The following is a 15715-nucleotide window of genomic DNA, read 5'->3' on the forward strand; positions in this document are numbered from 1 at the left end:
CTTCAACATGATGGAAGTATTCACAGATCTGCACTGGGATTCCGTGTAAGTTTGTTTTATAGAGCCTGAGCTGATGAAACTACAAGAGAGGGGATTGTTTCTTAAATCTAAGCTTTACATATGTCCTGTATATGATTCTGGTCTGAGTAGAGGATCTTCATGTGCCTCAGGTGATTGATGTCTCTGGGGATGCTTACAATCTGGTTATTTTCCCTGTGCAGCTTTTCCAGATATTCTAGACTCAAGACATCTGACGATATGGTTTACTGGCTAAATGAGTAAAAAATATCCTGTCTGTGATATGTGTGGGAGAAAGAGCTTCGTTCTCTGGCGCTTCATTCACTGGTATTTCTTGTGCAGTCTAACCATCGTCAGGTGGTTGGCTTTAGGACAGTGAGTTCCCACTGTGCAGCTTCCCGGCTCTGCTGAGACTCGGCCATCTCTGTTCCTTATTTCTCATTTCAGAAGAGAAAATAATTAAAAATGCTAAATAAATATTGGAAGGATTCAGCATTTAGGGACAGGTTCTAATCTCAGTTGTACACCTGCAAAAAGCTGCTTGTGTTCATTGAGATCAAAACCTGCAGCACACATAGCGTTACCATAGGTTTGAATCCCGGGCCATCCTGAAGTGCCCAAACAGCCAAATTTGGAGGGTGACCTTGTGAAGTCAGGGGAGCTGGACAAAGCAACCTCCTTGAGACTTGAAGGCCTATACTTACAAACACTGACTGGGATCTGTCTTCTGCTATGCTAATTGCAAAATTGCAAGATTCTTATTGTAAAAAGGTGGCACCTTCTTCTATAACTTTGTGGTTTCTGAGGCAGAGAGAAGCCAATGAATCTGATACTTGATAACCCTCAAGGTTGTATTGCTGATAGTGAAGGAGCAAGAGGTGGAAAGGGGTGACTACCTGACTGACTTCTGGTATCTGGACAGAAGAAACCTTTAAGCTGGCATTTAAGGAATGGTAAGAGAGAAAGTGAGGTCCAGAGGCAGCCATCCGTCATCTCCCCTGATGCCCTTTTTTCTGCTGCCGTAACCGCACCAGGAGGACATCAAACTTCCAGAAATGGGTGGTTTCCAGGAATCGCCAGGACAAGGAAAAAGAACGGAGTGACCATCATAGGTAGAGAAACCCATGCTGGGCTTCCAGTGTAATTCAGATGTTGCACAAGGTATTTTCTTTTTCTTTGGCTCCGAGTTCAGTACTCGTGTGCAAGCCCCACGTGTGGTGGGACAGGAGGGTGTGCGATCCCAGCCCACCCCCTCCTACGTACAAGGGCAGCAGTGAAGTTGCTAGAAGGATTTATTTGGTGGAAAGGACCAGCACAGCACCTTTGAAGTAACTGCTAATCTGAGTAACCACGGAAATTTTTGCAAAGGCTCCTTGGAGACTGCGGGCAGACCGCTAAGTAAATACTCGGAGGGTGAGCTGCCAAAACTCCCCTCTCTGTGGAGGCTGAGCACCTCAGACGCGCGGCTCTGGGCCGGGACTGGCTACCTTTGCCCGCTCCCTTTTGGTGGAGGGCCTGGGACGCCCTCCTTGGAAACGGGCTCCGTGACCAAACATTATTAACCTTGGAGCAGCCCGGCTCAGCTGCAAGGCAGAGCTCATCCCTGGGCCAGGCACCGCAGGGAGAGGGTGCTGGCGCTGATCGCTCAGGTAGGCCTGCATAGGTCGGGGCCCAGCTGCTTTACAGGGAAAAAGGACCTGCCTTTGTGAATATTAATTCTCTGTTAGCTCAGATCCTGCGTGATGGTGGATCAGAAACACATCCACAGGTCCTCATTTTTTCTTAGAGCTTTTCCTATCTGCCTGCATGTGTTATTCCTGTGTTGCATTCCAAGAGTTGTAACCCTTTTCAGACCAAGCCCAGTTTTATTGTTATGCAGAGCCTGGCAAAGCAGCACTTGGGTCCATGGTGATGTTGCTAAGCTGCCAAAACAATGCAGTAATACTTTGTTTTGTTTTTGTAGCAGGTCATGTCGGTTCGTCCAGATCTTCACCAGCACTATGTGCGGGCCTGCCAAAACTTGGGCCAACCTGAAAACCCCTTCATTGCTCTTGTGCTTCAAGAAGCTGATAAAAATGATAAAATGTAAGGAAATAACAAACAGCGTGTTTCAGATGCTTCTGAAAGCCTTAAAAAGATATCAGGACAAGGAATAGAACAATGAGAAAGTTCATGCGCTTTCAGGCTTAAACACAAATCATATTTTAGCATTTACTGCAGAGGTTCTGGTTTGACTCATCTTGACATCATCTTGGCAGAAGTTTGTAGCTATATATCCCTTTTGGGCAGCTTTACAAGCAGTGAAATTAAAAAAAAAAAGTGAAAAATATACAGGATGGTGCCTTTGTGTCCCTTAGAGAAGCCAAACCCAGTGTCTAGTCATCCTAACTCCCCTCCTTTTGTCTTGCTCCTGTTTAAAAAGCCTCAGCTGCATCCAGTTAGCTTCCAGCTAGTAATGCTTCCCTGAACGTTCTCTGAATCCTGCCAAGGTATTAACCGCTCAAACTCTCCCTCATGATGTGGCTAGGTAAGGCTTCTTCTCATAGGTGCTCCTAGGGTCAAAGTTAATTGTCCTTTGGAGCAAAAACCTGAGAAAAGACAGCATGGAAATGGCTTGTGTTAGGTTTTGATCCTGAGGTCAGGACAGTAAACAAAGGGAACAAGTTAAAAGGAGATGATGAGGTAACCTCCAGCATAGTCTATTTCCATCTGCCTTCCCCTCGTTTTGCCTCTTCCTGCTTTCTGTGCACGTGTACGAAGTGTGGTCTTGCGGCTGTGCAGTGTCTTTAGAACAGCGGAAAGGACAGTGCTGAGGTACAGCCTGAGTCACGTTGTCTGGCCCGGTGTCACCAAAGGTAGCGGCAGCAGCTAACTGCGTGCAAATGCATCAGTGAGGGCAAGGATGGATATGCTTCTCATCGGGAGAGAAAATTCATTTTCCTCTATCATTTTATTTCTCCCCATGTACTTACATTTTTGTGTTACAGCAGATGGACAAAAGGGATCACACTAAAAATAGCTGGGAATAATCATCGAGAGCCTGTGCAGAGAGTTGCAGATGACCATCTTCAAGTTCTCACCTCTGTCTTACACAGTACTGTATTTGTCACAGGTAAGCTTTTTTTTATGTGTGCTTGATATTGCTCTGCTAATAGGAGAAAACATAAGCAGTCTTGATTTTAACCTTAGTTAATTTTTATTTCTTTTTTATTTAGACATCAATTAAATGTAGATATGCATCTATCACATTCTTCATCTTTTTCAGGTTTGGATCTTAGGTGGAATGTATTGACTGATGATGGAGCAAAGCACATGGCAACGTTCCTCCAGGTGCCAAACTGATGTTTATTGTTCAGCACCTTGCAATTTATTTGGCTATAATAATATTTATCTGTGGTAAATTGGAGACAAGAATGCATTGATTTGGCAAAATTCCATTCATTTTGACTTTCACATTCAAATCCATCTCACTGGAATCTCAGATTGTATTATCTGGGGAGAGTTTTAATTTCTGGTAGAAAACTTTGACATTCGGCTGGGGTGTCCTGAAGAAGGAACAGTGGTATAAGCTGTGGGGCTTTTAGCCTTACAGTTCAATTCAACAGAGGTGGTAAGAGCGTGCCAGGGCCTTTGTTTTTGATACTTTATCATCTCTGCTAGTCTTTTTGTAGGTCTAAACCTAGGAAACTTTAATGCTGCCTTTTTGTCATTGTAAGCACCGGAATACAGATGGGAAATGGTGAGTAACCACTCAGTGCTTGTGTTCCTGGAGCTCAGGGAGGGCCATTAAGTTCCCAAAATGCCTGAAGGTCTGCATCTGAGCTTGATCACCTGCCTCGTTTTTTCATGCTGGGCATGCAAGTTCCTAGGTGGTTTCTGTAAGCCTGGTGAGGGCCTACACATGATAATGTTTTTTCTGCCTTTCCATCATCATCTGGCATACTTTGCCATTCTTTAACTACTCTAAATCAGGGGCTGCCTGAAATGCCACGAAGGACAGAGGTTTAAGTACGTGCATGGTGCATCTCCTTTTTGAAAAATGCAGACGAGCGCTGGAAAAAAGTCTCATTGATTGCTGCTTTGTTTGTTGCCCAGGAAAACTCCACTCTGCGGTACCTAAACCTGATGTTTAATGATATTGGCACAAGTGGAGCAGAGCTTATAGCGAGAGCACTCCATGTGAGTATTTCTTGTAGGCAATGGCATCTCATTTGGTATTTTTGCTTTTGATGAGCAGTACTGGCTGTCCTGCCAACATCAGAGCTGGCTGAAAGGGCCCTCTGTCTTCAGGCCATTCAGCGTTTTGCTGTATCACAGGGCTTGCTTGTTTTCCCAAGGCAGACTTCAGAAATCAGGTTTCACACAAGAAAAAGGTGCGCTATGCTGCCATTAACACTTAATTATCGCAGCTATCATGGCTGGATTTTCCTGTGTGAAAAATGCTATGCTGTGCTATGCAATATATAACGCCGTTAATTTTTTCCTGTAAAAAAAAAAAAAAAAAAAAAATTGCCTGTACCTTGATGTCAATACTTATCTTGATTCAAGATGTCTGAGACATGTTTTCGAAACTTTGCCTCGCAGCAGCAGCATAAAAACATGTTTGTTATTTTTAATGTGGTTTCCCAAGGAAATGGGGCTTGTGTGTAAGATTTGTTGTGTTTGTGAAATGAGACTCACGTGAGCTCTTTCTTCCTCCTGAATAGTCTTTGAACTAATTTCAACTCAATTTGACACGCTTCCAAAACGCTAAAGTTCTACAGTACAACACTGGGCTTGCAAGCGACACCCCAAAGCTGTTTGTGCAGCGCCCCGGCAGGGTTTGCTGGGTTTACTGGTTTTCCTGAGCAAGCCGGTGGCAGCACCTGGGTGGGTGGGCTCCCAGTGCCATGCCAGGCAGGGTGGGATCCATGGGTGGAGGTGGGTGTGTTATTGAAGGAGAGGGAAGGAGATGCTGTAGTGAGGTACCGCAGCAGGGGAAGGGGTACTGGGGACACATGAAAGACATAAAAGCCGTGTGAAACCAGGCTTCGTTAGTTCTGCTGCTCCTGGAACTACTTGTTTTTTATTCTTTTATGTAATCAGTCATAATTGCTGGTAATGAGTGGTTTTGAGGAATTAAAAGTACAAACCTACTCTGCCTTGCATTTAGGGCTTTAGCAGTGAGTACGTATTTCATATCCATTGAAATCCTGTGGAGGGTGAGGGAAAAGATGCTTACTTTTCTAGACCTCTGGTCAGAACTTTGCATGACTGGAGGCTTCACTGGCAATATAAAGACTTAGACATTGGTTTCACTCTGCACCAAGTAGTCCTGCTGAAGGCAACCACCTTCACGGAGCTTTGGCATGCAATTTAAAAGACTGTGAAAAAAAAAAAAAAGCTAATTATATTCTTCTTTAAAATAGGCTTACTAGATTTAAATAAGTTTTGATACAATTTGCATTTCAGCTGCCAATTTAGGCAGAAATATCTGCCTGGATTATTTTCATGAGTGTGAAATTTGTGAACTTGGGAGAAACAAAAGTTTTCAGATACTCTGGTTTTGCTTCCAGACTCTCATGCATTTGGTATCACTGAGGGAAGCCTGAGCCAGCCTCTTAGTCAGTGTTATCACTGAGATAAAATTCTCCTGGAGGGATGTTTTGTCTTTGTGTGACAACCAGCAGAATTGAGAGGAAAAAGGACAGTGTTGTTTTTCAGGCTATTTTAAAGGAATTGATTGTTTTGTTTTGTTTTGTCTAGAAGAATGAAACTCTTGTGTATTTAAGAATGACTGGAAACAAAATCGGAAATGAAGGTGGGATGTTCTTTGCTTCAATGCTACAAATTAACTCAACCTTAGAGAAGCTGGATCTTGGAGACTCTGATATAGTGAGTAACCCCGTAAAATTATCAGCAATGACATAAATCTTTCAAGGGTATTACAAAGGTCCTGCACTGCTTAATTAGGGGGAAATGCCATCTGTTGTCATTGATTTTACATTTTGTGATGGCTGAGGGTAAGCCAATATATAATATTGTGATGCATACCTGGAAAGGCATGTTGCGTTAAACACCTGTGAAGGCATCACTGATGACATAATAGAGCCACTATGGCCCTGGGAATTCAGGTGCTTGGCTTTCACATTTTCTGAGGTATATAAATTAGTGAGCAAAATAGAAGGAAATTTAAAAAAAAAAAAAAAACAAACAAAAACCAAAACCAACAAATTGGCCTGTATTCTAGACCCTTACTTCTCTGTACCACATTATTGACATGTAGTATGAATTTACCTAGAGGATCAATATTAGCTTAGACTTTTACCAAAGACTTTAGGGAACACACCCAAGCTGACACTGCTTCATAAATCAGGAAAACCAAAGTACAGGATTAATTAAATGGACAAATGTATTTGAGATGCATTATTCTTGCTTTTTATTTCCGGAGTTGCCAAATTTCCTAGTCATTTGTACTTCTTGGTCTAATTCCACTCTTTTATTCCATAGGGAGTTGGCACTGGTATTATCAGAAAATACATTCTGTGTCTGTAAGCACTTGCATCTCTCCCGAGTACACGGGGGCAGAAATAATAGCATTTCCAATCTGAGCCCATTTGAAGGTTTTGATGTTCTGACAATCAATTCTAAGAAGCCGTAGTAATTTGGTAGCTTGAGCTGTGCATTGGACAGGTTTCTCTAAAGAGTTTTATTTTCATTTCCAGGGTACGCAGTGTCTGATAGCAATAGCAACAGTCCTGACTCAGAACAAATCAGTCAAAGCAATAAACCTAAATCGTCCTTTACTGTACAGCCAAGAGGTACGTAAGTAAATCGTAGCGCCAGCTCAGTCAAAGACAGAAGCATAAGTGAAGTCAGTACTGATGTGTTTATGAACATCTGAGACAGCTTGGTATTGGTGAACCCAGTATTCCTCCTGCTGTTACAGCATGGAGAGTTTTATGCCCTGTTCAGAGAAATGCTGTTCAGCAGGAAATGAGGGGAAGAACAAAAACCTGCTGTTTATCTGAGCAGTGCAATGGGCAGTTGCCAGAGCCCGCAGCCTACAGAAGAAAGGCAGACTTCAACAATATGCCATGTTCACTGGGCTGCGTGGTTCTGTTGTTTCACCGCGTGAACTTGAAGCATGAATTTAACAAGTGAATGAACCTCATCAATGCAAAACCTATGGTGTATTTGTTACCCCAAACAAAGACAAAAACCCTCCAAAACAATCGAGCGCAGAAAAGAGAATCTGCAAGGCGGTGGTTGCTGGGAGTAGCACCGCAGGCCACTGGATGTGTACAGGCACACAGAGCTGCGGGGCTTTCGCTTGCAGGCATGCGGCTTCTGGGCATCACTGCTCCTGCTGAAGCCTTGGCTACAGAGCTGGGTGCCGTGGTGGTATCAGCAGACCGGCAGCAGTTTTCAGGTGTCTGTGATACATACAGTATTTTCATGATGGCAGGATAACAAAAGTAAACTGTCATGAAGGCCAGATCTTCCTAAATTCCCCACAGTGAATTTAACAGCTTAAACAGATTTTAGTTGTTTCTTTCCTAGTAAGACAGGGTTTGATCTGCCTAAACCTAGTTTCAAAAGTCAATTTAAACTACTGCTATCGAAAGTATGGGCCAGTAAGGGCCTAGTCTGTATATGTGGGAGGCTCTATTTGCCATTGTTCCCACCTTCAACTCTATCATTTTTTGAGGCCTCTGGGTTGTTGACTTATTTTTGACTCAGGCTATTATTCACTCAGTTATTTTCTTAACAAAATGAGAGAACTTCAAAATGAACTTACTTTGTTTTACAGTGAGAAGACATATTTTTTTCCCATAGCAATCCCGTTTCTTTTTTATGAAATAATAGATTAGCATTATTACAAAATACTCTTAGTGAAGACAGACTCAAACATTCAGTTTTTTAAGAGCAACGACTGTGAGAAAAACTCATTAGACATAATGATTCAAACGTTGATGCTCCTGATATTTGCAGGCATTTATATAGTTCTGTAAATCTGCAAATGTCTTTCTAATATTTTTCTTTTAAAATTATTTTTATTTTCACCATTATCATCATGTTTCCTGGTTATTTTTAATACAAAGCTGTAATACACAAAATGGAACACTACTGATGACGAAACCTTGCTGTTAGTCGTGCATCTCCCTTTTACTGAAGCAAGACCGTATCTTACCCTAAAGTACAGCCTAATAAAACTGAGTGTATGTTTTCAGGAAGAGACCACAGTTCATATAGCTCTGATGTTGAAAAATAACTCTTCTCTGGTGGAACTACATCTGCGCAAGCATGAAATGAAAAACTTTGGTGTAGAGCGACTGTGTGAGGCGTTGTATGAAAACTCCAGCCTGAGATACCTTGATCTTAGCTGGTAAGTTATAGCATGACATAGTCCTGGCTAACATTAGACACTCATTTTCTTAGCACCTTTTAAAAAAAAATGTGCATCTCTCTTTCAGCAATAAAATAACCTGTGATGGAGTAAAATTTTTGGCAGAACTACTAAAACGGAACCAGACCCTGGAAATCCTAGATCTTCATGCAAACAGAATAGAAGATGATGGAGCCATCTACCTGCGTGAAGCCTTGGCTTTGTACAACAGGAGTCTTCGGGCGTTAGTATTCACACAGCTTCCCCAGAGACTGCAGGTGTAACAACTCAGAGTATAAGAAACTCGGACTTTGCAGTGGCTGAAGTGACATCAAAACTGTCTGCTTTGATGTTACTGACCAAAATGGAAAAGTCAGGAAGTTCCAAACTTCTTAGTCCATTTTTCTTTCTCAGGGAAAAAAAAAAATGATGGATTGGGTAGGATTTCTTTGCCTAAGCATTGGCGTCTCCTGCCATGTGAGACGCCCCACGGCCTGTGAGATATCCTAAGGCACTGGCAGGTCCTCTCAGAGCCCTGCAGCTGGAGAGCAGGCAGGACACACTAACGCGTTTCGGGTGTTTGTAACGGAATGAAGTCCCCTGTAGTTTCACATGAGCTAAAGGGGTGAAACACTTGGCCAAGAAATGCCATCCAGTGCCATGTGCTAATGCCTCATGTTCAACTTCTCACACTGCCAGGCTTTTTTTTAATCCCCTTTTCTTTGTAGTACCTTTTTTTTCCATCTTGTATCTATTGCTGTGTGGCCTGACATACGCTTGCTCTTCTATTTCAGGTTTTCTTTTTTTTGGGGGTTGATGCTTAGATCAGTGTTGTAGTGGTTCATCTGACATGTGTTTCACAGCTTTTACGGTCATCCGAAGAGATGGGGACGTGTGGGCAAGGTGTTAGTTCTCTCAGCGTCTTTAAAGCTTAGGTCCCTGTGGCGCAAAAACGGAAACAAACCAAGAGCTGTACATCTTCAGAATTTTAAGATAATCAGATTCCGTGCAAGGATAAGGCACTGTATGTGTTGATTCTGCTCTTCAACACTTAAGAAAATCCTCTGTTTAAGTTAGCTTCTGGGTGAACCCAGAAGAGCTGTAATCTCTCCATCAGTGTGTATTTTGTAGCTCACATTAAACCGCGTGCCGGCAGGATGTAAAAGCTGATCAAAGGTGTTACCTGAAGCCATTAGTTTTAAGTAGCAGACTGAGGAGGTGGCGGCTGCTAGGTGCCTCTGAAAGCCTTCCAGGTTCCCTAATATAAAAATAACTGCCACTCCACAAAGATCAAAGCTTAGCCTGGATAAATGCCAAGGCTTGGGCTTCAAAGCAGACTGGAGATGAGACCTGGCTACCACGCGGTAAGTCCCCGACACTGCCGAACTGAACAGTGAACAACCTAGCTGCATGAGGCATGGAAATGCCTTGAGAAGTAGTAAAAGTCCATAGTCCAAACTGCCTTTAGCAACCTGAAAAAGATTTTATCATAGGACTTGATGCAAATAATTACATTATTAATATCAAATACAAAATCTCAAGATACATGTAATGTATTTTATCATTATATATTATTATGTGTCTTATAAAATAAGAATAAGCCATAGTTAAAATAGTTTTAACTGAGAGATGGGAATTCTGTGGTTTGGCACACTTCTGCGTAACTATTTTCTCTGTTTATTAGGTTGTCAGTAGTAAGCAACAACATAAGTGGCAAAGGACTTGTCGCTCTTTCAGATGCAATGAAAACAAACATGGAACTTTCCTATATTTACATCTGGGGGAATAAATTTGATGAAGCCACCTGTATGGTAAGTGTTTGCTTCTGAACTCTTCTAAAAGGGTTGGGTTTTGTTTGTTCTGGTTTGTTTTTACAGATAATTGGGAAGACTGCAGCAGTTAGTGAATAAGAGACCTTATTTATTATGCTTTTTAAAAAATAATTGTAATTATTACAATGTGGTGCTGTAATGAGACTCCCTGGACATCAGCATACTGAAATGATTGAGTATTCTTCTATTGTATGTTATCTTCTAGAGCCTTCACTGCAGTCAGAATAGAACATTATATCTCATATTCTTGCTTTTATTAATTTCAGGCATTTTCAGAACTAATTCAGACGGGCCGCCTGAAACCCAATTGTACGGACGTGGAACCGTATGAAGCGGACGGGCGCGTTCACCTTGCAGAGCTCTCCCATGGCCTTCAGAAGCATTACTACTGGACACCAAATTACGGGGAGGAGACAAACAAAGCCGCTAATGCCAGTCTCGAGACTGCAGCTGTTTCAGAATACCTGTGAGTGAGGTAGGGGCTCAGTGCACTCCATGTGCTTGAGCTTCTCCTGTCTGGTTTCTAATAAAATAGGTATCAATATCAGACTTGCTGCACGTTGTTTCTTTAGGGTCTTTAGTTTAGAAGGAATCTAAAACAGCTTAAAATAATGTTAGAGATAAAATACTGAGCCAATGACCTTAACATTTGTTGCTAAATAATGCCCAATCTATTAAGAGCCTATTAATATGGAAACACATTAATTTTACTGCAGTCATACTGCACACTGTCTCCTTTACATTACCATTGTTACCTGTAGTTCTAGGGTTTCTAGGCAATGGATAAATGTAGTGAAATGACACGCTCAGAGGAAAACAGTTTCACCATAGCATAGTGCACTGAGTGACACTGGGTGTTGTTAGCGGGAACAGGGAGTACAGTCGCTGACCAGAGGCATGGGAAGAGCTCAGGCTGCAGCAGTGCGGCTGTAGGAACCGAACTCCTAGCAGATGAACTACTCTGCTCTATTCAGGAGACCTTCTCAGATCAGGATTTTTATCAAGTGCTTCTTATTTAAAAAAATATGCAGGGGCTGGATCAGAGCAGCAGCAGAGCCTACAGATGGAGTACCAGGACCACAGGGTCACCTTCCACAGGGCTGCTGCTGCTGCAGAGCTGCCCTTGCCCTTCCTGGGCTGTGCTCTCTGCAGCCCGGTCTCCACGTAGCAGGGGAAGCGCACCTGCATCGCTGCAGGCTGGAGTACAGCCAGGCAGATCAAACTGACAAAAACTTACACCCAGGACTGCTGCCGGGCAGCAGCTTTGCTCAACAGCGGGTCAGATATGCTGTAGAAGCAGACTCCTGCTGAAGCTGAGAGGTTTGGGTAAATCCATTTGTTGCTACTGTGCTCCATATACTCTCACCTTTTACTTAATGATGGCATGCTTTTGATCTTTTTCCAAGAGTAACTTTTTTTTTTTTAAACCAAGTTAAATGAACTTAAGTGTTAAGCCACTATAATGCTGTAACATTAAAGCTAGTGAACATGGTTTACTGGGATATAAATGGTATTTTGATTAACTTGCAGCATGTACTTTTTTCTTGTACTACAAATGAAAAACACCACCAAACTTGGTTTCATTATTCCTTCCTGTCTCTTAAAAACTGTTTAAAAATATTTCTATCATCATTATAGCCATGTGGCAACTCCTACAGATGAAAAAGATTACATATGCATATAATGGCAGTTAAGCATTGTTTAATGGTTTGATTACAGACTTCGTAGACGTTTGGGAATCACTCAGCTTATTTCCTTTTTCCACCCGCTCTGCTCGTACCTGTAGAAGTGACTGGATCTACACTCCTGAACAGAAAAAGTCACCAAATAGGACAGCAGAGGTTTGCGCAAAGGCTTTCACTAGTGCAGTCTTCTGCATCTCTAAATGTGCATTAAAAAATGAGTATAAAGTAACAGAATAATCTGTGAATGTATGTGTGCACAGGCAAAAGACCTATGAGATCAAAGTATGAGGGGGGAAAAAGTACTTTCAACCTAAGAAGCAGCGATAGAACTGTTTCTGTTGTGATTCTGTATTTTCACAGTGCTGGTGTAGAAACAGGGTGATGTATGGATCCCCCTTCCCAAGCTGGCAGGACCAAGATGGTGCTGATCACTGTTGTGTGTGGAGATGTTTTGTTGTTTGGTTGTGGTTTTTTTCATTCCTCCCCCTGTCCCCGGATTAGTCAGGGTCTGTTGCTCCAAAAAGCACTTAATATCATAAGAGGACTTAGAGCAGGTATGTTTGTTCTACATCCCTGCACAGGGCCATCTTAACCTGTAGTCATCTTGTAAAGCACAAAGTCCATTCGTCACACTGTGAAAACCCTGTTCTAGAGAGGAGCTTATATTTTAACTGTTGTTGGACAGGAAGAAGAGAGATAAGAAAAGCTGAGGATACACTGAACGTGATTGTTTGAGGAAAAACCTGCATGCTATGAAAATACTTATGTTTTAAAATAACTAGATAAGCCTTATCAAAGTCGGCGTTTTTCTGAGTGTTGCTGCTCTGGAGCATTGCAGGTTATACTCTGAAAGTCTAAAGAGACTCCTCTCAGTACTGAGACATTGGTGATAGAAATTCTTGCCAGAAAGACTACTAGAAGATTCAGATGGAGGTATATTTTTTCCATATCTTTCTTTCCCCTGTCCTGTATATGAAGCTCAGACTAATCTCATTGCCCAAATTAAGTGTTAATTTATTTGTATGAATGACATTCCTTAACCTGCTGTGGTAACAGGGAACCAAGTCTACCAAGTCAGTCCCAGCTTCCGGCAAACTGAAATAATTACTTGTGCAAAAGCCTGCACTGCTTAAAGAGGCCTACGCCAGAGACAGCTATTGCTTGCCCTTCTCTGAAAACCAAACCTTGAGATTCTTAAGAGATTTATCTTGTGGTCTTTGGAATGAGAAAATTTACATAGGCTACATTTTTTTTGCCCTGTTCTTGTAAGTAATTCTAGTAGCTAAAGCAAGCATGCTGCTGCTCTGTAAACCACTGTTTCAGCTTCCAGAACTTGCAGGATGTTGCTGAAAGGCAGCCTTTTTGCCTCAATTTAAAGGGAAGGAGAATAACTGATCCAGAACGCCAGTGGTACAAGGTAGGTCCCTTAAGTCTTACTGTATGCTCTAGCCACCATACCACCTTGTGTAAAATTAAACAATCTAGTAAAAATAAGTTAAGATACAAATTGTGATAAAGAAATTCACTGAATATCTACTCAGCATAAAAAGTACATCTTCAAAGCACTCTGTAAAAAAACAAAACCCCCAAACAACCAACCCTCCCCAAACGCCTCAAAACAAGTGAAAAATTAACCTAAAAGTCATTATACTAGGTAGTATTTAAAGTTTTTGTTTAATTTAGTTTGAACAGACACAAAATATCTTCTATGAGTAAAATCAAGTGTGTTTACTGCTGAGAAGAAAATGTAGTAACGCTTGCTGTGTTTTGGTATGCTGCGCCAAGGGCCACCACGCATCCTTCTGGCAGGGTGCTTTGACGGTGGTTATGTTAGAGTGCTTCCCTCCTTCTTCTGTTGCTACCCCTTGCAGTTACAAACAGGAGACACAAGGTGAGGGAAAATTACAAAACAAGTTTATTAAAGTCTAACATAAAACACTTCAGGCTAAATATGTACAACTCCCTCCCTTCCTAGGGGATTATAAAATTGAGAGTTGAGCTATATACAAATAACAGAGGAAAAATTGTATATACATGAAAGATACTTTAAAAATAATTTAACCAAAAAATCAGTTATTAGTCCTTATCTGAACTTAATTCTGCAAGGCTTACTGATAGCCTCTCCAAGATCACAGCCCTGAAATCCTTAACGTGGGACTTGTCCATACCTGAAAGGTTGTTTTGAAACACGCGATTTCAGAAAAGTTACCATGCTTTGTGCCCGCATACAGGCACGCAGTTGGAAGTCAGTGTCATACAAGGAAGGAGCTGTTCTCATAGAAGTATTTCCAAACAGCCAATTCAGCGATTTCTAGATGCAGATAACCTATTCAGGCAAAACTTGCACCAACTTCAGTTCAAAATTGACTAAAACGGTACTGAAACAACGGTGTTACAAATCATATCATTTTCTCTCAATTACTGTTAATGGAATTATTAAAATCCCCTCTTTCCATTTGCAGGTAGGTCTCACGAAGGAGGTGCCTGCCTGAAAAGATTCCATGCTTCCCCATATGGATGCCTCACAGAAATTATCAATACTGTTCTAAACCTTGTACCTCCAAAATAACTCAGAATCCTTAAACCTAGGAATTAGATGTGCAGCTGATTTCCATGCATCTATTGGCAAAAGGTACAGTACAGACCTGCTTCTTCGGGTCCTACAGCACCCAGCCTGAACACACCTACAAATATTTCTTAATATATATTTAAAATCTATATTCTAGTAAATGAATACAGTTCATAGAGATCATACCTCAGCAGCTGAGATATCTTCACAAAAGATGAGGATAGAAATCAAGACTCTCAGATGGGGACTCAAGAGAGTAGGTCACTAAATTATTGCTCTAAGACAAAACTACAAGCCTGTGTATTCTATTAAGAAAGGTTAAAATTGTTGTCTTGTAAAAAATAACAATTATCTTCTTGTCTATAAAGAAAACTAAATGACTAATAAAGCAAATGTTACTGTTATAGGTATCTAAACAAATCCTGTATAAATCTAAGCACTGTATTTTTAAAAAAAGTCTGAAATCTAAATACAGTAATAAGCTATAGTTTTAGAAATATAAAAACAGTCCAAACAAACATTGTTATGGAATGCATTTTCTATGTAGGAATGTGATTTTTTTTTTTTTTTTTTCTTCCCCTCCAGAGCTAGCTCTCTCTTGTGGTCATTTATCCTGAATGTTAAACTTCAGACACTCTTCCTCAGATAACAGCAGCATATCATTAGTTTATCTTCCAAAGCTGTTTAAGTATGAAAATTACCAGTTTTATGGTATTGTTGTTTTTCACTATTCATGACTAAGCCTATGTCTATCTCAAGACTTCTGCTCTATTTTCAGAGAGAGAAAGTAAAGAGGAACCTTAGGACAAGCTACAGAGTTTGCTTTTTTTTTTTTTTACACAGTCAAGATCCCAGTCTTTGTGGTTCTTCAGTCTTAAGTGGCAAGCCTAAGGAATCCTTCAGATGCTACATCAACAACAGAAGCTAAAAAAGAAAAACTGGGAGGAAAAGGGGAAACGCCAAACGAACAAAAAATGTCAGAGAACTTCATCCATTGTCCTTTGCCAGCACTATGAAGGACATCAGCTGTTCATGAAGGCTGTGGTACAGGTAAGCAAAGCAAATAAAGGTCAGGCAGGTATGGCAATAATTAGCTTCAGCGGACAGAGTCGGAGATGCCTGCATTAAGAACGTTCCCGGTGAACATGGTAGCACTCCTTGCTGTCCATGGTATGCTTTATCAGCAAATTGGCCATATAGTAAATGCTAAAATATGATCAAGAACCAGAGTTTTAAACATGCC

At 41.3% G+C, this 15715-nt stretch overlaps 1 protein-coding gene across 2 annotated transcripts; it reads left to right on the forward strand.

Annotated features, from left to right (window-relative positions):
* Positions 1-1981: 1981 nt before the first annotated feature.
* On the forward strand, positions 1982-10716 carry LRRC34 (leucine rich repeat containing 34). Of its 2 annotated transcripts, none has more exons than XM_086754749.1 (10): positions 1982-2103; positions 3009-3130; positions 3284-3348; positions 4114-4197; positions 5764-5892; positions 6723-6818; positions 8232-8386; positions 8475-8630; positions 10071-10197; positions 10485-10716. In XM_086754749.1, exons 1-10 carry the CDS (start codon positions 1988-1990, stop codon positions 10686-10688), a joined length of 1254 nt encoding a protein of 417 aa, XP_086610875.1. In that variant the 5' UTR covers positions 1982-1987; the 3' UTR covers positions 10689-10716. The 2 variants fall into 2 exon arrangements, with proteins under 2 accessions (XP_086610875.1, XP_010122136.2); XM_010123834.2 differs by having other exon boundaries at positions 1988-2103; positions 3006-3130.
* Positions 10717-15715: the final 4999 nt, after the last annotated feature.

The sequence above is a fragment of the Chlamydotis macqueenii genome, chromosome 9 (genome assembly GCF_036417535.1).
Source record: "Chlamydotis macqueenii isolate bChlMac1 chromosome 9, bChlMac1.mat, whole genome shotgun sequence".
NCBI classification, from domain to species: domain Eukaryota; kingdom Metazoa; phylum Chordata; class Aves; order Otidiformes; family Otididae; genus Chlamydotis; species Chlamydotis macqueenii.